Source organism: Pezoporus occidentalis, unplaced genomic scaffold (genome assembly GCF_034315485.1).
Source record: "Pezoporus occidentalis ecotype Australia unplaced genomic scaffold, CSIRO_AGI_Poc_V1 ctg1269, whole genome shotgun sequence".
Lineage (NCBI taxonomy): Eukaryota > Metazoa > Chordata > Aves > Psittaciformes > Psittacidae > Pezoporus > Pezoporus occidentalis.
The window spans coordinates 1-26,573 of NW_026913070.1; the positions used below are offsets into that span (position 1 = coordinate 1).

The 26,573-nt window shown below is 61.4% G+C and overlaps 1 protein-coding gene across 1 annotated transcript; it reads left to right on the plus strand.

The window, feature by feature from the left end:
• Positions 1–2,237: 2,237 nt before the first annotated feature.
• Positions 2,238–26,573, plus strand: SYMPK (symplekin scaffold protein; the record flags this gene model as incomplete). Its single annotated transcript, XM_062607822.1, has 19 exons — positions 2,238–2,332; positions 2,422–2,548; positions 5,105–5,354; positions 7,325–7,495; positions 8,364–8,603; positions 12,635–12,783; positions 12,862–13,012; positions 14,696–14,909; positions 14,996–15,146; positions 17,651–17,886; positions 20,022–20,103; positions 20,953–21,066; positions 21,153–21,300; positions 23,882–24,042; positions 24,127–24,235; positions 24,330–24,430; positions 24,527–24,617; positions 26,120–26,221; positions 26,516–26,573. Coding segments are annotated over exons 2-19 (2,609 nt in total), but the record flags the coding sequence as incomplete, so codon positions are not given.

The window sequence follows — 26,573 nt, forward strand, 5'->3', positions numbered from 1 at the left end:
GGGATGGATCCTGGGAATGGGATTGGGGGATGGATGGATGGGGGGGGCTGGGAATGGGATTGGGATGGATCCAGGGATGGATGGGGGGGGGCTGGGAATGGGATTGGGATGGATCCAGGGATGGATGGGGGGGGGCTGGGAATGGGATTGGGATGGATCCAGGGATGGATGGGGGGGGGCTGGGAATGGGATTGGGATGGATCCAGGGATGGATGGGGGGGGGCTGGGAATGGGATTGGGATGGATCCAGGGATGGATGGGGGGGGGGGGCTGGGAATGGGATTGGGAATGGGATTGGGATGGAATGGGATTGGGATGGATGGGATGGGGGGGGGGGGGGCTGGGAATGGGTTTGGGATGGATCCAGGGATGGATGGGGGGGGGCTGGGATGGATGGGGGGGGGCTGGGATGGAGCTGGGAATGGGTTTGGGATGGATCCAGGGATGGATGGGGGGGGGCTGGGAATGGGATTGGGATGGATCCAGGGATGAATGGGGGGGGGGCTGGGATGGAGCTGGGAATGGGATTGGGATGGATCCAGGGATGGATGGGGGGGGGGCTGGGAATGGGATTGGGATGGATCCAGGGATGGATGGGGGGGGGCTGGGGTGGAGCTGGGAATGGGTTTGGGATGGATCCAGGGATGGATGGGGGGGGTCTGGGATGGAGCTGGGAATGGGTTTGGGATGGATGGGGGGGGGCTGGGAATGGGATTGGGATGGATCCAGGGATGGATGGGGGGGGGCTGGGAATGGGATTGGGATGGATCCAGGGATGGATGGGGGGGCTGGGATGGAGCTGGGAATGGGTTTGGGGGATCCAGGGATGGATGGGGGGGCTGTGGAGCTGGGAATGGGATTGGGATGGATCCAGGGGGGATGGGGGGGGCTGGGGGGTGGAGCTGGGAATGGGTTTGGGATGGATCCAGGGGGATACTGGGATGGATGGGGGGGGTCTGGGAATGGGTTTGGGATGGATCTGGGAATGCTGGGGGATCCAGGGGGATGGGGGGGGCAACAGGTCTGGGAATGATGGGATGGATCCAGGGGGATACTGGGATGTATGTGGGGGGGGTCTGGGGTGGATCTGGGGGGTTTGGGATGGAGCTGGGAATGCTGGGATGGATCCAGGGGGATACTGGGGTGGATGGGGGGGGTCTGGGATGGAGCTGGGAATGCTGGGATGGATCCAGGGGGATACTGGGGTGGATGGGGGGGGTCTGGGATGGAGCTGGGAATGCTGGGATGGATCCTGGGGGGTTGGGGTGGATGGGGGGGGTCTGGGATGGAGCTGGGAATTTGGGATGGATCAGGGGGATCTGGGGGGAATGGGTCTGGGATGGAGCTGGGAATGATGGGGTGGATCCAGGGGGATACAGGGATGGATGGGGCGGGTCTGGGAATGGGTTTGGGATGGATCTGGGAATGCTGGGATGGGTCTGGGATAGGTTTGGGATGGATCTGGGAATGCTGGGAGGCATCTGGGGAGGTTGGGATGGATCTGGGGTGGTTGGGATGGATCTGGGATAGGTTTGGGATGGATCTGGGATGTGATTGGGATGGATCTGGGAATGCTGGGATGGATCTGGGGTGGTTGGGATGGATCTAGGATAGGTTTGAGATGGATCTGGGAATGCTGAGAGGCATCTGGGGAGGTTGGGATGGATCTGGGATAGGTTTGGGATGGATCTGGGGTGGTTGGGATGGATCTGGGGAGGTTTGGGATGGATCTGGGGTGGTTGGGGTGGATCTAGGATAGGTTTGGGATGGATCTGGGAATGCTGGGAGGGATCTGGGATAGGTTTGGGATGGATCTGGGGAGGTTGGGATGGATCTGGGGTGGTTGGGGTGGATCTAGGATAGGTTTGGGATGGATCTGGGGTGGTTGGGGTGGATCTAGGATAGGTTTGGGATGGATCTGGGGTGGTTGGGATGGATCTGGGGTGGTTGGGATGGATCTGGGATAGGTTTGGGATGGATCTGGGAATGCTGCGATGGATCTGGGAATGCTGCGATGGATCTGGGGTGGTTTTGCTGGATCTGGGATAGGCTTGGGATGGATCTGGGGTGGTTGGGATGGATCTAGGATAGGTTTGTGGTGGATCTGGGAATGCTGGGAGGGATCTGGGATAGGTTTGGGATGGATCTGGGGTGGTTGGGATGGATCCGGGATGGGGTTGGGATGGATCCGGGATGGGGTTGGGATGGATGGGGGGGGTTGTTTGGGATGTCTCCACCCTGTCCCCCCCCCCCCCCAGGAGATCATCGCATTCCAAGCGGACAAATCCATTGAGGTGCGCAAGTTCGTGGTGGGCTTCATCGAGGAGGCTTGGTAAGGGGGAGGGGGGAGGAACCCCAGGGTGGTGCTGAGCACCCATGGGTGCCCCCCACCCACACCTCCCCCCCCACCCCACCCCACAGCAAACGGGACATCGAGCTGCTGCTGAAGCTCATCGCCAACCTCAACATGCTCCTTAAGGACGAGAACGTCAACGTGGTCAAGAAGGCCATCCTGACCATGACCCAGCTCTACAGGGTGGCCCTGCAGGTACAGCACCCATGGGTGCTGAGCGGGGGGGCCCATGGGTGCCACGAGGGCTCCTTTGGATGCCAATGGAGCAGCTGTGGGTGCTCGGAGGAGCACCTTTGGGTGGTGGAGGGGGGCCCTGCGCCTGCTTCTAAGGGTTCCTTTGGGTGCTCGTGGGTGTATTGGGGTGATGGAATGAGGGCCTTTGGGTGCCGAAGGAGCAGCGTTGGGTGCTGGAAGGGAGCAGCTTTGGATGCTGTTGGGCACCTTTGGGGGTCGTTGGGCACCTTTGGGTGCCATTGACCCCCTTTGGGTACCCTTGACCCCCATTGGGTACCATTGACCCTCTTTGGGTACCCTTGACCCCCATTGGGTACCATTGACCCTCTTTGGGTACCCTTGACCCCCATTGGGTACCATTGACCCTCTTTGGGTACCATTGACCCCTTTTGGGTACCATTGAGCTCCTTTGGATACCAATGACCCCCTTTGGGTACCATTGACTCCCTTTGGATGCCACTTACCACTTTTCGATACCATTGACCCCCTTTGGGTACCCTTGACCCCCTTTGGATTCCCTTGACCCCTTTTGGGTACCATTGACCCCCTTTGGATACCGTTGACCAACTTTGGATACCATTGCCCCTCTTTTGAGTACCATTGACCCCCTTTGGGTGCCATTGACTGCCTTTGGGTACCATTGACCCACTTTAGGTGCCATTGACCCCTTTTGAGATACCATTGACCCCCTTTGAGTACCATTGACCCCCTTGGGTGCCATTTACCCCTTTTGGATACCATTGACCCCCTTTGGGTACCATTGACCAACTTTGGGTACCATTGACCCCCTTTGGGTACCATTGACCCCCTTTGAGTACCATTGGCTCCGTTTGGGTACCATCGACCCTCTTTGGGTACCATTGACCCCTTTTGGGTACCATTGATCCCCTTTGGGTACCATTGACCCCCATTGGGTACCATTGACCCCTTTTGGGTACCATTGACCCCCATTGGGTACCATTGACCCCTTTTGGGTACCATTGATCCCCTTTGGGTACCATTGACCCCCTTTGGGTGCCATTGACCCCTTTTGGGTACCATTGACCCCTTTTGGGTACCATTGACCCCGTTTGGGTACCATTGAACCCCTTTGGATACCATTGAACCCCTTTGGATACCATTGACCCCCTTTGCGTACCATTGACCACCTGTGGGTACCATTGACCCCCTTTTGGTGCCATTGACCCCTTTTGGGTACCATTGACCAACTTTGGGTACCATTGACCCTCTTTGGGTACCATTGACCCCCTTTGGATTCCTTTGACCCCCTTTGGGTACCATTGACCCCTTTGGGTGCCCTTGACCCCCTTTGGGTGCCATTCACCCCCAGTGGGTGCCGCTGACCCCTTTTGGATACCATTGACCCCCCATGGGTGCCCTTGACCCCCTTTGGCTACCATTGACCAACTTTGGGTACTCTTGACCCCTTTTGGGTACCATTGGCCCCCTGTGGCTACCATTGACCCCCTTTGGGTACCATTGACCAACTTTGGGTACTCTTGACCCCTTTTGGGTACCATTGACCCCCTTTGAGTACCATTGACCCCGTTTGGGTACCATTGACCCCCTTTGGATTCCCTTGACCCCCTTTGGGTACCATTGACCCCCTTTGGGTACCATTGACCCCTTTTGGGTACCATTGACCAACTTTGGATACCATTGATCCCCCTTTGGATACCATTGACCAACTTTGGGTACTCTTGACCCCTTTTGGGTACCATTGGCCCCCTGTGGCTACCATTGACCCCCTTTGGGTACCATTGACCAACTTTGGGTACTCTTGACCCCTTTTGGGTACCATTGACCCCCTTTGAGTACCATTGACCCCGTTTGGGTACCATTGACCAACTTTGGATACCATTGACCCCTTTTGGGTACCATTGACCCCCTTTGGGTACCATTGACCCCCTTTGGGTACCATTGACCCCCTTTGGATTCCCTTGACCCCCTTTGGGTACCATTGACCCCCTTTGGGTACCATTGACCCCCTTTGGGTACCATTGACCCCCTTTGGGTACCATTGACCCCCTTTGGGTACCATTGACCCCTTTTGGGTACCATTGACCCCCATTGGGTACCATTGACCCCTTTGGGTGCCCTTGACCCCCTTTGGTTACCATTGACCACTTTTGGGTACCATTGACCCCCTTTGGGTGCCCTTGACCCCCTTTGGGTACCATTGACCCCTTTTGGGTACCATTGAACCGCTTTGGGTACCATTGACCCCCTTTGGGTACCATTGACCCCCTGTGGGTACCGTTGACCCCGTTTGGATACCATTGAGGCCCTTTGGGTACCATTGACCAACTTTGGGTACCATTGACCAACTTTGGATACCATTGCCCCTCTTTTGAGTACCATTGACCCCCTTTGGGTGCCATTGACCCCCTGTGGGTACCATTGACCCCCTTTGGATACCATTGACCCCCTTTGGATACCATTGACCCCCTTTGGGTGCCCTTGCCCCCCATGGGTGCCATTGACCCCCCATGGATGTCCCCGTGTCCCCCCGCTCAGTGGATGGTGAAGTCGCGGGTGCTGAGCGAGCTGCAGGAGGCCTGCTGGGAGCTCATCACCTCCATGGCCTCGGACATCCTGCTCCTGCTCGACTCGGACAACGACGGCATCCGCACGCACGCCATCAAGTTCGTCGAGGGCCTCATCATCACCCTCTCGCCCCGCGGCGCCGACTCCGACGTGCCCAAGCGCCACGAGGGAGACATCAGCCTCGAGAAGGTGCCCAGGGACCACCCCTACATCAAGTACAGTGAGTGCGGGCCGGGGGGGCCTCCCAGCGCCCTATGGGGACCCCTCAGGTCCTCCTGGTGCCCATCAGGGGCCTCCCAGCACCCTTTAGGGACCCATCAAGGTCCTCTTGGTGCCCATCAAGGGCCTCCCAGCGCCCTTTAGGGACCCACCAAGGTCCTCTTGGTGTCCATCAAGGGCCTCCCAGCACCCTTTATGGACCCATCAAGGTCCTCTTGGTGTCCATCAAGGGCCTCCCAGTGCCCTATGGGGACCCCTCAAGTCCTCCTGGTGCCCATCAAGGGCCTCCCAGCACCCTTTAGGGACCCACCAAGGTCCTCTTGGTGTCCATCAAGGGCCTCCCAGCACCCTTTATGGACCCATCAAGGTCCTCTTGGTGTCCATCAAGGGCCTCCCAGCGCCCTATGGGGACCCCTCACGTCCTCTTGGTGTCCATCAGGGTCCTCCCAGCACCCTTTAGGGACCCATCAAGGGCCTCTTGGTGCCCATCAAGGGCCTCCCAGCACCCTTTAGGGACCCATCAAGGGCCTCTTGGTGTCCATCAAGGGCCTCCCAGCGCCCTATGGGGACCCCTCAAGTCCTCCTGGTGCCCATCAAGGGCCTCCCAGCACCCTTTAGGGACCCACCAAGGTCCTCTTGGTGTCCATCAAGGGCCTCCCAGCACCCTTTAGGGACCCATCAAGGTCCTCTTGGTGTCCATGAAGGTCCTCTCAGCACCCTTTAGGGACCCATCAAGGGCCTCCCAGCACCCTACGGGGACCCCTCACGTCCTCCTGGTGCCCGTCGAGGGTCCTCTTAGCTCCCTATGGGGACCCCTCACATCCTCATGCCCATCAGGGTCCTCCCAGCACCCTTTAGGGACCCATCAAGATCCTCCCAGCACCATTTAGGGACCCACCAAGGTCCTCCCAGCACCCTTTAGGGACCCATCAGGGTCCTCCCAGCACCATTTAGGGACCCATCAAGGTCCTCTTGGTACCCATCAGGGTCCTCCCAGAACCCTTTAGGGACCCATCAGGGTCCTCTTGGTGTCCATCAGGGTCCTCCCAGCACCTTTTAGGGACCCATCAAGATCCTCTTGGTGTCCATCAAGGGCCTCCCAGCACCCTTTAGGGACCCATCAAGGTCCTCCTGGTGTCCATCAGGGTCCTCCCAGCACCCTTTAGGGACCCGTCAAGGGCCTCTTGGTGTCCATCAGGGTCCTCTCAGCACCCTTTAGGGACCCATCAAGGTCCTCCCAGCACCCTTTAGGGACCCATCAGGGTCCTCCCAGCACCCTTTAGGGACCCATCAGGGTCCTCCCAGCACCCCTTAGGGACCCATCAAGGTCCTCTTGGTGTCCATCAAAGGCCTCTCAGCACCCTTTAGGGACGCATCAAGGTCCTCTTGGTGTCCATCAGGGGCCTCCCAGCACCATTTAGGGACCCATCAAGGTCCTCCCAGCACCCTTTAGGGACCCATCAAGATTCTCTTGGTGCCCATCAGGGTCCTCCCAGCACCCTTTAAGGACCCCTCAGGTCCTCCTGGTGCCCATCAGGATCCCTTTAGTGCCCATCAGGGTCCTCCCAGCACCCTTTAGGGACCCCTTAGGTCCTTCAGGTGCCCATCAGGGTCCTCCCAGCACCCTTTAATGCCCCTCAGATCCTCCTGGTGCCCCTCAGGATCCCTTTAGTGCCCATCAGGGTCCTCCCAGCTCCCCTCTGGTGCCCATCAGGGTCCTCCCAGCACCCTTTAAGGACCCCTCAGGTCCTTCAGGTGCCCCTCAGGATCCCTTTAATGCCCCTCAGGGTCCCTTTAGTGCCCCTCAGGTCCTCCCAACGCCCTTTAAGGACCCCTCAGGTCCTCCTGGTGCCCCTCAGGATCCCTTTAGTGCCCCTCAGGATCCTCCCAGCACCCTGAGGGTCCCTCTGTCCCCCCCCCCACCACCCCATTGGGTGCTGCTGGTGCCCCACGTGCTGTGTGTCCGTGCAGCGGCGCTGTGGGAGGAGGGCAGGGCGGCCCTGGAGCAGCTCCTCAAGTTCATGGTGCACCCGGCCATCTCCAGCATCAACCTCACGGCCGCGCTCGGCTCCTTGGCCACCATCGCCAGGCAGAGACCCATCTTCATGGCCGAGGTCATCCAGGCCTACGAGACCCTGCACGGTGAGCCCCAGCCCCACGGCTGTGGGGCACGGAGCCCCGCGGGGATGGAGGCACACGGGGATGGGGTGTGGAGCTCTATGGGGATGGAGCCCCATGGGGATGGGGTGTGGAGCTCTATGGGGATGGGGTATGGAGCCCCGTGGGGATGGAGCCCCACGGGGATGGGGTGTGGAGCCCCACGGCTATGGGGCATGGAGCCCCACGGGGATGGAGCCCCACGGGGATGGGGCATGGAGCCCCACGGGGATGGAGCCCCATGGGGATGGGGTGTGGAGCTCTATGGGGATGGGGTATGGAGACTTATGGGGATGGGGTATGGAGCCCCATGGGGATGGGGTGTGGAGCCCCATGGGGATGGGGTGTGGAGCCCTATGGGGATGGAGCATGGAGCCCTATGGGGATGGAGCATGGAGCCCTATGGGGATGAAATGTGGTGTCCTATGGGGATGGAGCCCTATGGGGATGGAGCCCTATGGGGATGGAGCATGGAGCCCTATGGGGATGGAGCATGGATCCTCATGGGGATGAAATGTGGTGTCCTATGGGGATGGGACATGGAGCCCTATGGGGATGGAGCCCTATGGGGATGGAGCCCTATGGCCCCCATGGGGATGGAGTGTGGAGCCCTATGGGGATGGGACATGGAGCCCTATGGGGATGGAGCCCTATGGCCCCCATGGGGATGGAGCATGGATCCATGGGGATGGAGTGTGGAGCCCTATGGGGATGGGACATGGAGCCCCATGGGGATGGAGCCCTATGGGGATGAAGTGTGATGTACTATGGGGATGGGACACAGAGCCCCATGGGGATGGAGCCCTATGGCCCCCACGGGGATGGAGCCTGGACCCTCTTGCCCCCCTCGCAGCCAACCTGCCCCCCACGCTGGCCAAGTCTCAGGTGAGCAGCGTGCGTAAGAACCTGAAGCTTCACCTGCTGAGCATCCTGCGGCACCCGTCCTCGGGGGACTTCCAGCCCCAGATCACCACCCTGCTCGTGGACCTGGGCACCCAGCAGGCCGAGATCGCCCGCAGCATGCCCAGCCCCAGGGACGCCCGCAAGCGGCCCCGCGACGAGCCCGACGCCGCCCTCAAGAAGATGAAGATAGGTGAGGAAAGTTGGGGGGGGAGAGCAATGGGGGCACCTGGGGACCTCTTGGTGCTCATCAGGGTCCCCCTGGTGCCCATCAGGGTCCTCCTGGGGACCTCTTGGTGCCCATCAGGGTCCTGGTGCCCTCTTGGTGCCCATCAGGAACCTTCTGGTGCCTTCTTGGTGCCCATCAGGGTCCTCTTGGTGCCCATCAGGGGATCTTCAGTGCCCTCTTGGTGCCCATCAGGGTCCTTCTGGGGCCTTCTTGGTGCCCATCAGGGTCCTTCTGGTGCCCTCTTGGTGCCCATCAGGGGCCTTCTGGTGCCCATCAGGGTCCTTCTGGTGCCCTCTTGGTGCCCATCAGGGGCCTTCTGGTGCCCATCAGGGGATCTTCAGTGTCCCCTTGGTGCCCATCAGGGTCCTCCTGGGGCCCTCTTGGTGCCCATCAGGGTCCCCCTGGTGCCCATCAGGGTCCTCCTGGGGCCCTCTTGGTGCCCATCAGGGGATCTTCAGTGTCCTCTTGGTGCCCATCAGGGGGTCTCCAGTGTCCTCCTGGTGCCCATCAGGGTCCTCCTGGTGCCCTCTTGGTGCCCATCAGGGTCCTGGTGCCCTTTTGGTGCCCATCAGGGGCCTCCTGGGGCCCTCTTGGTGCCCATCAGGGGGTCTCCAGTGTCCTCCTGGTGCCCATCAGGGTCCTTCTGGGGCCTTCTTGGTGCCCATCAGGGTCCTCCTGGTGCCCATCAGGGTCCTCTTGGTGCCCATCAGGGGATCTTCAGTGCCCTCTTGGTGCCCATCAGGGTCCTTCTGGTGCCCTCTTGGTGCCCATCAGGGTCCTGGTGCCCTTTTGGTGCCCATCAGGGGCCTCCTGGGACCCTCTTGGTGCCCATCAGGGCCCTCCTGGTGCCCATCAGGGTCCCCCTGGTGCCCATCAGGGGCCTCCTGGGGCCCTCTTGGTGCCCATCAGGGTCCCCCTGGTGCCCATCAGGGGCCTTTTGGTGCCCATCAGGGGCCTCCTGGTGCCATTCAGGGTCCTTCTGGGGCCCTCTTGGTGCCCATCAGGGGATCTTCAGTGTCCTCCTGCTGCCCATCAGGGTCCTCTTGGTGCCCATCAGGGTCTCCAGTGTCTTGGTGCCCATCTGGTGCCCATCAGGGTCCTTCTGGGGCCTTCTTGGTGCCCATCAGGGGCCTCCTGGTGCCCAGCAGGGTCCTCTTGGTGCCCATCAGGGGATCTTGGTCAGGGTCCTTCTGGGGCCTTCTTGGTGCCCATCAGGGTCCTTCTGGTGCCCTCTTGGTGCCCATCAGGGGCCTTCTGGTGCCCATCAGGGTCCTTCTGGTGCCCTCTTGGTGCCCATCAGGGTCTGGTGCCCTGGGGCCAGTGTCCCCTTGGTGCCCATCAGGGTCCTCCTGGGGCCCTCTTGGTGCCCATCAGGGTCCCCCTGGTGCCATTCAGGGTCCTTCTGGGGCCCTCTTGGTGCCCATCAGGGGATCTTCAGTGTCCTCTTGGTGCCCATCAGGGGGTCTCCAGTGTCCTCCTGGTGCCCATCAGGGTCCTCCTGGTGCCCTCTTGGTGCCCATCAGGGTCCTGGTGCCCTTTTGGTGCCCATCAGGGGCCTCCTGGGGCCCTCTTGGTGCCCATCAGGGGGTCTCCAGTGTCCTCCTGGTGCCCATCAGGGTCCTTCTGGGGCCTTCTTGGTGCCCATCAGGGTCCTCCTGGTGCCCATCAGGGTCCTCTTGGTGCCCATACGGGTCCTGGTGCCCTTTTGGTGCCCATCAGGGGCCTCCTGGTGCCCTCTTGGTGCCCATCAGGGTCCTTCTGGTGCCCTCTTGGTGCCCATCCTGGGACCCTCTTGGGGCCCATCAGGGCCCTCCTGGTGCCCATCAGGGTCCCCCTGGGTCAGGGGCCTCCTGGGTGCCCTCTTGGTGCCCATCAGGGTCCCCCTGGTGCCATTCAGGGTCCTTCTGGGGCCCTCTTGGTGCCCATCAGGGGATCTTCAGTGTCCTCCTGCTGCCCATCAGGGTCCTCTTGGTGCCCATCAGGGTCCTCCTGGTGCCCTCTTGGTGCCCATCAGGGGGTCTCCAGTGTCCTCCTGGTGCCCATCAGGGTCCTCCTTGTGCCCTCTTGATGCCCATCAGGGGATCTTCAGTGTCCTCTTGGTGCCCATCAGGGTCCTCCTGGTGCCTTCTTGGTGCCCATCAGGGTCCTCCTGGTGCCCACCAGGGTCCTCTTGGTGCCCATCAGGGGATCTTCAGTGTCCTCTTGGTGCCCATCAGGGTCCTTCTGGTGCCCTCTTGGTGCCCATCAGGGTCCTTCTGGTGCCCATCAGGGTCCTTCTGGTGCCCTCTTGGTGCCCATCAGGGTCCTTCTGGTGCGCATCAGGGTCCTTCTGGTGCCCTCTTGGTGCCCATCAGGGTCCTTCTGGTACCCATCAGGGTCCTCTTGGTGCCCATCAGGGGATCTTCAGTGTCCTCTTGGTGCCCATCAGGGTCCTCTTGGTGCCCATCAGGGTCCTCTTGGTGCCCATCAGGGTCCTTCTGGTGCCCAGCAAGGGCTTTGGTGCCCATCAGGGTCCTGGTGCCCTCTTGGTGCCCAGCAAGGGCTTCCTGGTGCCCATCAGGGTCCTTCTGGTGCCATTTTGATGCCCAGCAAGGGCTTTGGTGCCCATCAGGGTCCTCTTTGTGCCCATCAGGGTCCTTCTGGTGCCCTCTTGGTGCCCATCAGGGTCCTCCTGGTGCCCATCAGGGTCCTTCTGGTGCCCTCTTGGTGCCCATCAGGGTCCTCCTGGTGCCCATCAGGGTCCTTCTGGGGCCCTCTTGGTGCCCATCAGGGTGCTGGTGCCCTTTTGGTGCCCATCAGGGGCCTCCTGGGGCCCTCTTGGTGCCCATCAGGGTCCTTCTGGTGCCCAGCAAGGGCTTTGGTGCCCATCAGGGTCCTGGTGCCCTCTTGGTGCCCATCAGGGGGTCTCCAGTGTCCTCCTGGTGCCCATCAGGGTCCTTCTGGGGCCTTCTTGGTGCCCATCAGGGCCCTCCTGGTGCCCATCAGGGTCCTCTTGGTGCCCATCAGGATCCTTCTGGTGCCCTCTTGGTGCCCATCAGGGCCCTCCTGGTGCCCATCAGGGTCCTTCTGGTGCCCTCTTGGTGCCCATCAGGGGCCTTCTGGTGCCCATCAGGGTCCTCTTGGTGCCTATCGGGGGTCTCCAGTGTCCTGGTGTCCTCTTGGTGCCCATCAGGTGCCTCCAGTGCCCATCAGGGTCCTCCCAGCTCCCTTCGGGGACCCTTTGGGTGCTTCTGGTGCCCATCAGGGTCCTCTTGGTGCCCATCAGGGTCCTCTTGGTGCCCATCAGGATCCTTCTGGTGCCCTCTTGGTGCCCATCAGAGTCATCCTGGTGCCCATCAGGGTCTTTCTGGTGCCCTCTTGGTGCCCAGCAAGGGCTTCCTGGTGCCCTCTTGGTGCCCATCAGGGTCCTTCTGGTGCCCTCTTGGTGCCCATCAGAGTCATCCTGGTGCCCATCAGGGTCTTTCTGGTGCCCTCTTGGTGCCCAGCAAGGGCTTCCTGGTGCCCTCTTGGTGCCCATCAGGGTCCTTCTGGTGCCCTCTTGGTGCCCATCAGAGTCATCCTGGTGGCCATCAGGGTCCTCCCACCTCCCTCTGGGGACCCCTCAGGTCCTCCTGGTGTCCATCAATGGCTTCCAGTGCCCTCCTGGTGTCCATCAGGGTCCTCTTGGTGCCCATCAGAGGCCCCTGGTGCCCATCAGGTGCCTTCAGTGCCCTTCTGGGGACCCCTTGGTCATTTTGGTGCCCATCAGGGTCCTCCTGGTGCTCATCAAGGTCCTCCAGTGCCCATCAGGGTCCTCCCAGCTCCCTTCGGGGACCCCTTGGGTGCTTCTGGTGCCCATCAGGGTCCTCTTGGTGCCCATCAGGGTCCTCTTGGTGCCCATCAGGGTCCTCCAGTGCCCTCCTGGTGCCCATTGATGCCCCATTGGAGCCTTCCCCCTTCCCTCCACGCTGTCCCCTTGAGGGACCCCCTTGGAACCCTGAGCCCTGTCCCTCCAGAGCCCCCCGAGGACGATGAGGACAAGGACCTAGAGGTGACCCCGGTGACGGTGCCCAAGGCCCCTGGTCAAAGCGGGGTCCCCTCGGACACGGACATCACGGCCGAGTTCCTTCAGCCCCTGCTCACCCCAGAGAACGTGGCCAACTTGGTGAGCCCATGGGGTCAATGTGTGGGGCTGGTTCTGCTGCTCTAGGGGGGCTCTGACACCGTGTGTCCCCCTCTATAGGTGCTCATCAGCATGGTGTACCTGCCCGAGGCCATGCCCGCCTCCTTCCAGGCCACCTACACCCCGGTGGAGTCGGCGGGCACCGAGGTGCAGATCAAGCACTTGGCCAGGCTCATGGCCACCCAGATGACAGCGGCGGGGCTGGGGCCAGGTGGGTGCTGCCAGGGATGTGGGGGGCACCAAAACCCCATCCTGAGGTCAAGTTGGGACCGTTCCTGGGGGTTAAGGGTTGGGTTGGGACCATTCCCATGGGTTAAGGGTTGGGTTGGGACCATTCCCATGGGGTAAGGGTTGGGTTGGGACCATTCCCATGGGTTAAGGGTTGAGTTGGGACCATTCCCATGGGTTAAGGGTTGGGTTGGGACCATTCCCATGGGGTAAGGGTTGAGTTGGGACCATTCCCATGGGTTAAGGGTTGAGTTGGGACCATTCCCATGGGTTAAGGGTTGGGTTGGGACCATTCCCATGGGTTAAGGGTTGAGTTGGGACCATTCCCATGGGGTAAGGGTTGGGTTGGGACCATTCCCATGGGTTAAGGGTTGAGTTGGGACCATTCCCATGGGTTAAGGGTTGAGTTGGGACCATTCCCATGGGGTAAGGGTTGAGTTGGGACCATTCCCATGGGTTAAGGGTTGGGTTGGGACCATTCCCATGGGTTAAGGGTTGGGTTGGGACCATTCCCATGGGTTAAGGGTTGGGTTGGGACCATTCCCATGGGGTAAGGGTTGAGTTGGGACCATTCCCATGGGTTAAGGGTTGAGTTGAGTTGGGACCATTCCCATGGGGTAAGGGTTGAGTTGGGACCATTCCCATGGGTTAAGGGTTGGGTTGGGACCATTCCCATGGGTTAAGGGTTGAGTTGGGACCATTCCCATGGGGTAAGGGTTGAGTTGGGACCATTCCCATGGGGTAAGGGTTGGGTTGGGACCATTCCCATGGGGTAAGGGTTGAGTTGGGACCATTCCCATGGGGTAAGGGTTGAGTTGGGACCATTCCCATGGGTTAAGGGTTGAGTTGGGACCATTCCCATGGGGTAAGGGTTGGGTTGGGACCATTCCCATGGGGTAAGGGTTGAGTTGGGACCATTCCCATGGGTTAAGGGTTGAGTTGGGACCATTCCTGGGGGTTAAGGGTTGAGTTGGGACCATTCCCATGGGGTAAGGGTTGAGTTGGGACCATTCCCATGGGGTAAGGGTTGAGTTGGGACCATTCCCATGGGGTAAGGGTTGGGTTGGGACCATTCCCATGGGTTAAGGGTTGGGTTGGGACCATTCCCATGGGTTAAGGGTTGGGTTGGGACCATTCCCATGGGGTAAGGGTTGAGTTGGGACCATTCCCATGGGTTAAGGGTTGGGTTGGGACCATTCCCATGGGTTAAGGGTTGGGTTGGGACCATTCCCATGGGTTAAGGGTTGTGTTGGGACCATTCCCATGGGTTAAGGGTTGGGTTGGGACCATTCCCATGGGTTAAGGGTTGAGTTGGGACCATTCCCATGGGTTAAGGGTTGAGTTGGAGCCTCAGGGATGAGGGAGACCCTTCCTTCGATCCCCTTCTGTTGCCTCCATGTGGTTCCCGTCCCAGGACACCCCCATCTCATGTGCTGTGTGGGGCATGGCGATGGATATGTTCGGAAGCACGGCGATGCCTTCCTTTCGGTCCCCCTTTCTTCTTCCTGATTGCTTTCTCTTGCCTTGGCACCCCCTTTGCCAGCATCTCCTCCTCCTTCCCCCCCATATCCATGACTCTGAGCCCACGCAGCTCCCCCCCTCCTCCTCCTCCTCCTCATCCCCATAGATCTCAGTCTCCCTTTGCTGTCCCTGTCCCCTTCTCCAGGCGTGGAGCAGACGAAGCACCTAAAGGAGGAACCCAAAGAGGAGAAGACCTCCAAGCCCGAGAGCGTGGTCATCAAGCGACGCCTCTCAGCCCTAGCCCAGGGCCAGGCCATCTCCGTGCTGGGGGCCCAGGGCTCGGCCACCACCCTCCTGGAGGAGGAAGCCCCCCAGACCAAACGACGCCCGGAGCCCATCATCCCCGCGCCGCAGCCGCGGTGAGCGCCGCGCCGGGAGCACCCATGGGTGCTGCTGGAGCCGTGCCTCACCCATGGGGTCTCTGTTTCACCCACCTCCCCTTTAGGCTGGTGGGTGCTGGGGGCAGGAAGAAGGTTTTCCGCCTGGCTGACGTCCTCAAGCCCCTCACTGAGACCCAGGTGGAGAAGTTGAAGCTCGGCGCCGTCAAGCGCATCCTGAGGGCAGAGCGCGCCGTGGCCTGCAGCGGGGCTGCGCAGGTAACCTGGCACCCAATGTGGCACCCGGTGTGGCACCCGGTGTGGCACCTAATGTGGGGCCCAATGTGGCACCCAGTGTGGCAGCCAGTGTGGCACCCAGTGTGGCACCTAATGTGGCACCCAGTGTGGCACCCAGTGTGGTACTCAATGTGGCGCCCAGTGTGGCACCCAGTGTGGTACTCAATGTGGCGCCCGGTGTGGCACCCAGCATGGCACCCGGTGTGGCACCTAATGTGGGGCCCAATGTGGCACCCGGTGTGGCACCCGGTGTGGCACCCGGTGTGGCACCTAATGTGGCACCCGGTGTGGCACCTAATGTGGGGCCCAATGTGGCACCCAGTGTGGCACCCAGTGTGGCACCTAATGTGGCACCCAGTGTGGCACCTAATGTGGTACTCAATGTGGCACCCAGTGTGGCACCCAGCGTGGCACCCAGCGTGGCAGCCAGTGTGGCACCCAGTGTGGCACCCGGTGTGGCACCCGGTGTGGCACCCGGTGTGGCACCCACTGTGGCACCCAGTGTGGCACCTAATGTGGGGCCCAATGTGGCACCCGGTGTGGCACCAAATGTGGCACCCAGTGTGGCACCCAGTGTGGCACCTAATGTGGTACCCAATGTGGCACCCAGTGTGGCACCCAGTGTGGCACCCGGTGTGGCACCCGGTGTGGCACCCAATGTGGCGCCCGGTGTGGCACCCAGTGTGGCACCCAGTGTGGCACCAAATGTGGCAGCCAATGTGGCACCCAGTGTGGCACCCAGTGTGGCACCCAGTGTGGCACCCGGTGTGGCACCCAATGTGGCGCCCGGTGTGGCACCCAGTGTGGCACCCAGTGTGTCACCCAATAGGGCACCCAATGTGGCACCCAGTGTGGCACCCAATGTGGCAACCAATGTGGCACCCAATGTGGCGCCCAATGTGGCACCCAGTGTGGCACCCAGTGTGGCACGCAATGTGGCACCCGGTGTGGCACCCGGTGTGGCACCCAATGTGGCGCCCAGTGTGGCACCCGGTGTGGCACCCAACGTGGCACCCAATGTGGCACCCAGTGTGGCACCCAGTGTGGCACCCAATGTGGCACCCAGTGTGGCACCCAATGTGGCACCCAATGTGGCACCCGGTGTGGCACCCAATGTGGCACCCAGTGTGGCACCAAATGTGGCACCCAATGTGGCACCCAGCGTGGCACCCAGTGTGGCACCTAATGTGGCACCCAACGTGGCACCCAATGTGGCACCCGGTGTGGCACCCGGTGTGGCACCCACTGTGGCACCCAGTGTGGCACCTAATGTGGGGCGCAATGTGGCACCGAGTGTGGCACCCACAGCGTCTGGTGTCACCTTTCCGGGTGTCACCCAGACCCTCTTGTCACCAAATCTCTTGGCACCCTCCACACGTCACCCAGAGCTGTGTCACCCTTCCATCTGTTGTGCGCAGTCTCTGTCACCCTTCCATGTGGCACCCACCGTGTGGCACCCAGACCCTGTGCCTGGAGGCTGTGGGTGCTGGTGACACTCTGGGTACCGGTGATGCTCTGGGTACCGGTGACGCTCTGGGTACCGGTGATGCTTTGGGTACCGGTGACGCTGTGGGTACCGGTGACGCTGTGGGTACCGGTGACGCTCTGGGTACCGGTGACGCTCTGGGTACCGGTGACGCTCTGGGTACCGGTGATGCTGCGGGTACCGGTGATGCTGTGGGTACTGCTGATGCTTTGGGTACCGGTGATGCTGTGGGTACCAGTGATGCTCTGGGTACCAGTGACTCTGTGGGTACTGGTGATGCTCTGGGTACCGGTGATGCTCTGGGTACCGATGATGCTCTGGGTACCGGTGATGCCGTGGGTACCGGTGACGCTCTGGGTACCGGTGATGCTCCAGGTACCAGTGACGCTCCGGGTACCGGTGATGCTGTGGGTACCGGTGACGCTCTGGGTACCAGTGACGCTCTGGGTACCGGTGATGCTCTGGGTACCGGTGACGCTCTGGGTACCGGTGATGCTCTGGGTACCGGTGATGCTGTGGGTACCGGTGACTCTCTGGGTACCGGTGATGCTCTGGCTACCGGTGATGCTGTGGGTACCGGTGACTCTCTGGGTACCGGTGACGCTCTGGGTACCGGTGACGCTGTGGGTACCGGTGACGCTGTGGGTACCGGTGACGCTCCGGGTACCGGTGATGCTCCGGGTACCGGTGACGCTGTGGGTACCGGTGACGCTCTGGCTACCGGTGATGCTCTGGGTACCAGTGACGCTGTGGGTACCGGTGATGCTGTGGCTACTGGTGATGCTGTGGGTACCAGTGATGCTCTGGGTACCGGTGATGCTCTGGGTACCGGTGATGCTGTGGGTACCAGTGATGCTGTGGGTACCAGTGATGCTCTGGCTACCGGTGATGCTCTGGGTTCCGGTGATGCTCTGGGTACCGGTGATGCTCTGGGTACCGGTGATGCTCTGGGTTCCGGTGACACTCTGGGTACCGGTGACGCTGATATCCCCTTGGCCAGGCCCGGGTGAAGATCTTGGCGTCGCTGGTGACGCACTTGGAGGTGCCCCTCAAGAGCGAGGTCCTGGCCTTCATCCTGGAGGACGTCCGCTCCCGCCTGGACCTGGCCTTCGCCTGGCTCTTCCAGGAGTACAATTCCCACCTGAGCCGCTTCCCGGAGGGAAACCTGGAGCGCTACGAGCAGTGCCTCATCGGGCTGCTGGCCGGGCTGCAGGAGAAACCCGACCAGAAGGATGGGTGCGGATAACGGGGGGGACAGGGGGAATGGGAGGGGGATGCCAGGGATGGGGACACTGGGAATGGGAGGGGGACACCAGGGATGGGGAGATGGGGATGGGAGGGGGAGAGGGGAATGGGGAGATGGGAATAGGAGGGGGACACTGGGAATGGGATGGGAACAGCAGGGATGGGGAGATGGGGATGGGATGGGAACAGCAGGGATGGGGACAGGAGAATGGGAGGGGGATGCCAGGGATGGAGAGATGGGATTGGGAGGGGGATACGGGGAATGGGATGGGAACAGCAGGGATGGGGAGAGGGGAATGGGAGGGGGACCCCAGGGATGGGGACAGGGGAATGGGAGGGGGGTGCCAGGGGTGGGGAGATGGGGATGGGAGGGGGATGCCAGGGATGGAGTGATGGGAATGGGAGGGGGGTGACAGGGATGGAGAGATGGGGATGGGAGGGGCGTGACAGGGATGGAGAGATGGGAATGGGATGGGGACCCCAGGGATGGGGACAGGGGAATGGGAGGGGGATGCCAGGGATGGGAGGGGGACACCAGGGGTGGGGAGATGGGGATGGGAGGGGGACAGGGGAATGGGATGGGAACACCAGGGGTGGGGAGAGGGGAATGGGAGGGGGACACCAGGGATGGGGAGATGGGGATGGGAGGGGGACACGGGGAATGGGATGGGAACAGCAGGGATGGGGAGATGGGGATGGGATGGGAACAGCAGGGATGGGGAGATGGGGATGGGATGGGAACAGCAGGGATGGGGAGATGGGGATGGGAGGGGGATGCCAGGGATGGGATGGGGACACTGGGAATGGGATGGGGACCCCAGGGATGGGATGGGGACACTGGGAATGGGATGGGGACCCCAGGGATGGGATGGTGACCCCAAGGATGGGATGGGGACACTGGGAATGGGATGGGGACCTCAAGGATGGGATGGGGACCCCAAGGATGGGATGGGGACCCCAAGGATGGGATGGGGACACTGGGAATGGGGTGGGGACCCCATGGACGGGATGTGATGGGGACCCCATGGATGGGATGGGGACCCCATGGATGGGATGGGGACCCCATGGATGGGATGGGGACCACAGGGATGGGATGGGGACCACAGGGATGGGATGGGGACCCCAGGGATGGGATGGGGACACTGGGAATGCGATGGAGACCCCATGGCTGGGATGGGGACCCCAGGGATGGGATGGGGACCCCGGGGATGGGATGGGGACCCCAGGGATGGGATGGGGACCCCAAGGATGGGATGGGGACACTGGGAATGGGATGGGGACCCCAGGGATGGGATGGGGACACTGGGAATGGGATGGGGACCCCAGGGATGGGATGGGGACACTGGGAATGGGATGGGGACCCCAGGGATGGGATGGGGACACTGGGAATGGGATGGGGACCCCAAGGATGGGATGGGGACACTGGGAATGGTATGGGAACCCCGGGGATGGGATGGGGACCCCAGGGATGGGATGGGGACACTGGGAATGGGATGGGGACCCCAAGGATGGGATGGGGACACTGGGAATGGGATGGGGACCCCAGGGATGGGATGGGGACACCGGGAATGGGATGGGGACCCCAGGGATGGGATGGGGACCCCAGGGATGGGTCGGGGACACTGGGAATGGGATGGGGACCCCAGGGATGGGATGGGGACCCCATGGATGGGATGGGGACCCCATGGATGGGATGGGGACCCCAGGGATGGGATGGGGACCTCAAGGATGGGATATGGACCCCAGGGATGGGATGGGGACCCCAAGGATGGGATGGGGACCCCAAGGATGGGATGGGGACACTGGGAATGGGATGGGGACCCCAAGGATGGGATGGGGACCCCAAGGATGGGATGGGGACACTGGGAATGGGATGGGGACCCCAAGGATGGGATGGGGACCCCAAGGATGGGATGGGGACCCCAGGGGTGGGATGGGGACCCCAAGGATGGGATGGGGACACTGGGAATGGAATGGGGACCCCAAGGATGGGGTGGGGACCCCAGGGATGGGATGGGGACCCCAAGGATGGGATGGGGACCCCAAGGATGGGATGGGGACACTGGGAATGGGATGGGGACCCCAAGGATGGGGTGGGGACCCCAAGGATGGCTGCTTCCCTGCAGGATCTTCACCAAAGTAGTGCTGGAGGCGCCGCTCATCACCGAGAGCGCACTGGAAGTGATCCGCAAGTACTGCGAGGATGAGGTGGGATATGGGGTGGGGTGTGGGGTATGGGATGGGGTGTGGGGTGTGGGTGTGGGGTGTGTGGGATATGGGTTATGGGATATGGGGTGTGGGGTATGGGATATGGGATATGGGGTGTGGGGTGTGGGGTATGGGGTATGGGATGTGGGATATGGGGCATGAGATATGGAGTATGGGATGTGGGATATGGGGTATGGTGTATGGGATGTGGGATGTGGGGTATGGGATATGGGGTATGGGGTGTGGGGTATGGGGTGTGGGATATGGGATATGGGATATGGGGTGTGGGGTATGGGATATGGGATATGGGTATGGGATATGGGATATGGGGTGTGGGATATGGGGTGTGGGGTATGGGATATGGGATGTGGGGTATGGGGTATGGGATATGGGATATGGGATGTGGGATATGGGATATGGGGTGTGGGATGTGGGATATGGGGTATGGGATGTGGGGTATGGGATGTGGGATATGGGATGTGGGGTATGGGATATGGGGTATGGGGTGTGGGATATGGGATATGGGGTATGGGGTATGGGATGTGGGGTATGGGGTGTGGGGTATGGCATGTGGGGTATGGGATATGGGGTATGGGATATGGGATATGGGGTGTGGGGTGTGGGATATGGGTTATGGGATATGGGGTGTGGGGTATGAGATATGGAGTATGGGATATGGGGTGTGGGGTGTGGGGTATAGGGTATGGGATGTGGGATATGGGGCATGGGATATGGAGTATGGGATGTGGGGATGTGGGATGTGGTCTATGGGATGTGGTCTATGGGATGTGGTCTCTGTGCTATGGGTCCATGAACCCCAACCTCTCCCTTCTGCCCGCACCCCTGCAGAGCCGCACGTACCTGGGCATGTCCACGCTGCGGGACCTCATCTTCAAGCGTCCATCGAGGCAGTTCCAGTACCTGCACGTGCTGCTGGACCTCAGCTCCCACGAGAAGGACAAGGTCCCGTGCCCCATAGCGCCCCATAGCGCGCCCCATAGCGCCCCATAGAACCCCACGGTGCTGACGAACAGGCGCCTGCCCCATAGGTCCGACAGCAGGCGCTGCTCTTCATCAAGCGCATGTACGAGAAGGATCAGCTCCGTGAGTACGTCGAGAAGTTCGCCCTCAACTACCTGCAGCTCCTCGTGCACCCCAACCCGCCCTCCGTGCTCTTTGGGGCCGACAAGGACACGGGTGAGGGTCGGATGGGGGGTTTGGGGGATGCTGTGGGGCTTGGAGCCATCGCTGTGGGGTTTGGTACCCACCATGGGGTTTGGGAGATGCTGTGGGGTTTGGGAGATGCTGTGGGGTTTGGGAGATGCTGTGGGGTTTGGGAGATGCTGTGGGGTTTGGGAGATGCTGTGGGGTTTGGAGTCATCGCTGTGGGGTTTGGGGGATGCTGTGGGGCTTGGGAGTCATCGCTGTGGGGTTTGGGAGCTGCTGTGGGGCTTGGGAGATGCTGTGGGGTTTGGGAGATGCTGTGGGGTTTGGGAGATGCTGTGGGGTTTGGGAGATGCTGTGGGGTTTGGAGTCATCGCTGTGGGGTTTGGGGGATGCTGTGGGGTTTGGAGATGCTGTGGAGTTTGGGAGATGCTGTGGGGTTTGGAGATGCTGTGGGGCTTGGGAGATGCTGTGGGGTTTGGGAGATGCTGTGGGGCTTGGGAGATGCTGTGGGGTTTGGGAGATGCTGTGGGGTTTGGGAGCTGCTGTGGGGCTTGGTACCCACCATGGGGTTTGGGAGCTGCTGTGGGGCTTGGGAGATGCTGTGGGGCTTGGGAGTCATCGCTGTGGGGTTTGGGAGATGCTGTGGGGTTTGGGAGATGCTGTGGGGTTTGGGAGATGCTGTGGGGTTTGGAGCCATCGCTGTGGGGTTTGGGAGATGCTGTGGGGTTTGGGAGATGCTGTGGGGCTTGGGAGTCATCGCTGTGGGGTTTGGTACCCACCATGGGGTTTGGGAGATGCTGTGGGGTTTGGGAGATGCTGTGGGGTTTGGGAGATGCTGTGGGGTTTGGGAGATGCTGTGGGGTTTGGGAGATGCTGTGGGGTTTGGGAGATGCTGTGGGGTTTGGGAGATGCTGTGGGGTTTGGGAGATGCTGTGGGGTTTGGGAGCCATCGCTGTGGGGTTTGGGAGCTGCTGTGGGGTTTGGGAGATGCTGTGGGGCTTGGGAGATGCTGTGGGGTTTGGGAGATGCTGTGGGGTTTGGGAGATGCTGTGGGGTTTGGGAGATGCTGTGGGGTTTGGAGCCATCGCTGTGGGGTTTGGGAGATGCTGTGGGGTTTGGGGGATGCTGTGGGGTTTGGGAGATGCTGTGGGGTTTGGGAGATGCTGTGGGGTGGGGTTTGGGGGGAGATGCTGTGGGGTTTGGGAGATGCTGTGGGGTTTGGGAGCCATCGCTGTGGGGTTTGGGAGATGCTGTGGGGTTTGGGAGATGCTGTGGGGTTTGGGAGATGCTGTGGGGTTTGGGAGATGCTGTGGGGTTTGGGAGCCATCGCTGTGGGGTTTGGGAGATGCTGTGGGGTTTGGGAGATGCTGTGGGGTTTGGGAGTCATCGCTGTGGGGTTTGGGAGATGCTGTGGGGTTTGGGAGATGCTGTGGGGTTTGGAGCCATCGCTGTGGGGTTTGGGGGATGCTGTGGGGTTTGGGAGATGCTGTGGGGTTTGGGAGATGCTGTGGGGTTTGGGAGTCATCGCTGAGGGGTTTGGTACCCACCATGGGGGTTTGGGAGATGCTGTGGGGTTTGGGGGAGCCATCGCTGTACCCACCATGGGGTTTGGGAGATGCTGTGGGGTTTGGGAGATGCTGTGGGGTTTCCCCCATCGCTGTGGGGTTTGGGAGATGCTGTGGGGTTTGGAGCCATCTGTGGGGTTTGGGGATGCTGTGGGGTTCCCCCCCGCCATGGGGCCATCGCTGTGGGGTTTCAGCCATCGCTGTGGGGTTTGGGAGATGCTGTGGGGTTTGGGAGTCATCGCTACCCCCCGTGGGGTTTGGGAGATGCTATGGGTTTGGGATCGCTATGGGGCTCAATCCATCGCTGTGGGGTTTGGGAGATGCTGTGGGGTTTGGAGCCATCGCTATGGGAGCCATCGCTGTGGGGTTTGGGATCCCCATCGCTGTGGGGTTTGGGAGATGCTGTGGGGTTTGGGGAGCCATGGGAGATGCTGTGGGGTTTGGGAGATGCTGTGGGGTTTGGGAGATGCTGTGGGGTTTGGGAGATGCTGTGGGGTTTGGGAGATGCTGTGGGGTTTGGGAGATGCTGTGGGGTTTGGTACCCACCGTGGGGTTTGGGAGATGCTGTGGGGCTTGGAGCCATCGCTGTGGGGTTTGGGAGCCATCGCTGTGGGGTTTGGGAGATGCTGTGGGGTCCCCACCTTGGGTCTCAGATGCTGCCATGGGGTCAATTGGGAGATCCCCCCCGCTATGGGTTCAATGGGAGATGCTGTGGGGTTTGGGAGATGCTGTGGGGTTTGGGAGCTCATCGCTGTGGGGTTTGGGAGATGCTGTGGGGTCCCCACCTCCATGGGGGATGCATGGGTCTCTTGGGAGATGCATGGGGCTCAATCCCCACCTGCTGGGGCTGGGATCCCCCCCGCCATGGGGCTCGATCCCCACCTCCATGGGGCTCAATCCCCACCTCCATGGGGCTCAATCCCCCCCGCTATGGGGCTCAATCCCCCCCGCTATGGGGCTCAATCCCCACCTCCATGGGGCTCAATCCCCCCCGCTATGGGTCTCAATCCCCCCCGCTATGGGTCTCACCCCCTCTCTTACACCAGAGGTGGCGGCGCCGTGGACGGAGGAGACCATCAAGCAGTGCCTCTACCTCTACCTGGCCCTCCTGCCCCACAACCACAAGCTCATCCACGAGCTGGCCTCCGTCTACACCGAGGCCATCGCCGACATCAAGAGGACGGTGCTTCGGGTCATCGAGCAACCCGTGAGCCCCATATAGGGTGACATCAATGGGGCAGAGTCGCTATGGGGCCAACCGCCCCCTAAGTGATCTCATTGCTCCCCATAGATCCGAGCTATGGGGATGAACTCCCCCGAGCTGCTGTTGTTGGTGGAGAACTGCCCCAAAGGAGCTGAGACCTTGGTGACGCGGTGCCTGCACAGCCTCACTGACAAAGGTAATGGGGCGCATGGACCCATAACGGGATGTAAATGGGGCTGCCCCATAAGTTAGCATCACCCCCACGCTGCCATCGCCCCACATCCTCGCAGTGCCCCCATCTCCGGAGCTGGTCAAGAGGGTCCGGGATCTGTATCACAAACGCTTACCAGATGTGAGGTTCCTCATCCCTGTGCTCAATGGCTTGGAGAAGGTCAGTGGGTCCCGTTCAATGGGGGTTCCAGCCCCATAAGTGAGCCCCACGGCCGAGGTTGGGTCCTCACCGTGGCCCCACCGTGTTTGGGTGCAGAAAGAGGTGATCCAGGCGTTGCCCAAGCTCATCAAGCTCAACCCCATCGTGGTCAAGGAGGTCTTCAACCGCCTGCTGGGGACGCAGCACGGTACGGGGTGTGGGGGGGACACACGATGTGGGGATGCCATGGGGGGTGGGATGGGGCACCCATCGCTGTACCTGTGTCCACATGGGTGTCCCATGGGTGTCACTGTGTCCACATGGGTGTCCCATGGGTGTCACTGTGTCCCTATGGGTGTCCCATGGGTGTCACTGTGTCCCTATGGGTGTCCCATTGGTGTCCCTATGGGTGTCTGGGTGTCCCATTGGTGTCCCATGGGTGTCACTGTGTCCCCATGGGTGTCCCTATGGGTGTCACTGTGTCCCCATGGGTGTCCCATGGGTGTCACTGTGTCCCTATGGGTGTCCCCATGGGTGTCCCATGGGTGTCACTGTGTCCCCATGGGTGTCCCTATGGGTGTCTGTGTGTCCCCATGGGTGTCCCTATGGGTGTCCCTGTGTCCCCATGGGTGTCCCCATGGGTGTCCCTGTGTCCCATGGGTGGTGTCCCTATGGGTGTCCCTGTGTCCCCATGGGTGTCCCTATGGGTGTCCCATTGGTGTCCCCATTGGTGTCCCCATCGCTGCCCCTGTGTCCCCATGGGTGTCCCTATGGGTGTCCCTGTGTCCACATGGGTGTCCCTATGGGTGTCCCTATGGGTGTCACTGTGTCCCCATGGGTGTCCCATGGGTGTCCCTATGGGTGTCCCATTGGTGTCCCCATGGGTGTCCCTGTGTCCCCATGGGTGTCCCCATGGGTGTCCCTGTGTCCCTATGGGTGCCTCTGCATCCCATTGGTGTCCCCATGGGTGTCCCTATGGGTGTCACTGTGTCCCTATGGGTGTCCCATTGGTGTCCCCATGGGTGTCCCTATGGGTGTCACTGTGTCCCTATGGGTGTCCCATTGGTGTCCCCATGGGTGTCTGTGTGTCCCATTGGTGTCCCCATGGGTGTCTGTGTGTCCCATTGGTGTCCCCATGGGTGTCCCTATGGGTGTCCCATGGGTGTCCCTGTGTCCCCATGGGTGTCCCTATGGGGGTCCCCATGGGTGTCCCAGTGTCCCATTGGTGTCCCCATGGGTGTCCCTATGGGTGTTCCTGTGTCCCATTGGTGTCCCTATGGGTGTCCGTGTGTCCCCATTGGTGTCCCTATGGGTGTCTGGGTGTCCCATTGGTGTCCCTATGGGTGTCCCATTGGTGTCCCCATGGGTGTCCCTGTGTCCCTATGGGTGTCCCTGTGTCCCATGGGTGTCCCTATGGGTGTCCCTGTGTCCCATTGGTGTCCCTATGGGTGTCCCTGTGTCCCATTGGTGTCCCTATGGGTGTCCCCATCGTTGCCCCTGTGTCCCCATGGGTGTCCCTATGGGTGTCCCTGTGTCCCCATGGGTGTCCCATTGGTGTCCCCATGGGTGTCCCCATCGCTGCCCCTGTGTCCCCATTGGTGTCCCCATGGGTGCCTGTGTGTCCCATTGGTGTCCCCATGGGTGTCCCCATGGGTGTCCCTATGGGTGTCCCTATGCCCACCCCTAACCCCCCCCCCTGCCCCACTGCAGGCGAAGGCTCCTCGGCCGTGTCCCCTCTGAGCCCCGGCGAGCTCCTGCTGGCGCTGCACAACATCGACTCCTCCAAGTGCGACATGAAGTCCATCATCAAAGGTGGGTGCTGCTGTGGGTGGGGGTCAGGGTGCCAAGGGCAGCTCCCCCACCACCACCACCACCACCACCCATGGGTGCCATCCCTGCCTGCCCCCCACCCGTGGGTGCCATCCCCACGTCCCTTCCCCGCACCCACAGCCACCAACCTGTGCCCCACCCATGGGTGCACCCTGTACACCACACCCCCCACCCATGGGTGCCATCCCCACGTCCCTGCCCCACACCCATGGGTGCCATCCCTGCCTGCCCCACACCCACGGGTGCCATCCCCGCGTCCCTTCCCCACACCCACAGCCACCAACCTGTGCTTCGCGGAGCGCACCCTGTACACCAATCCCCCCATCACCCATGG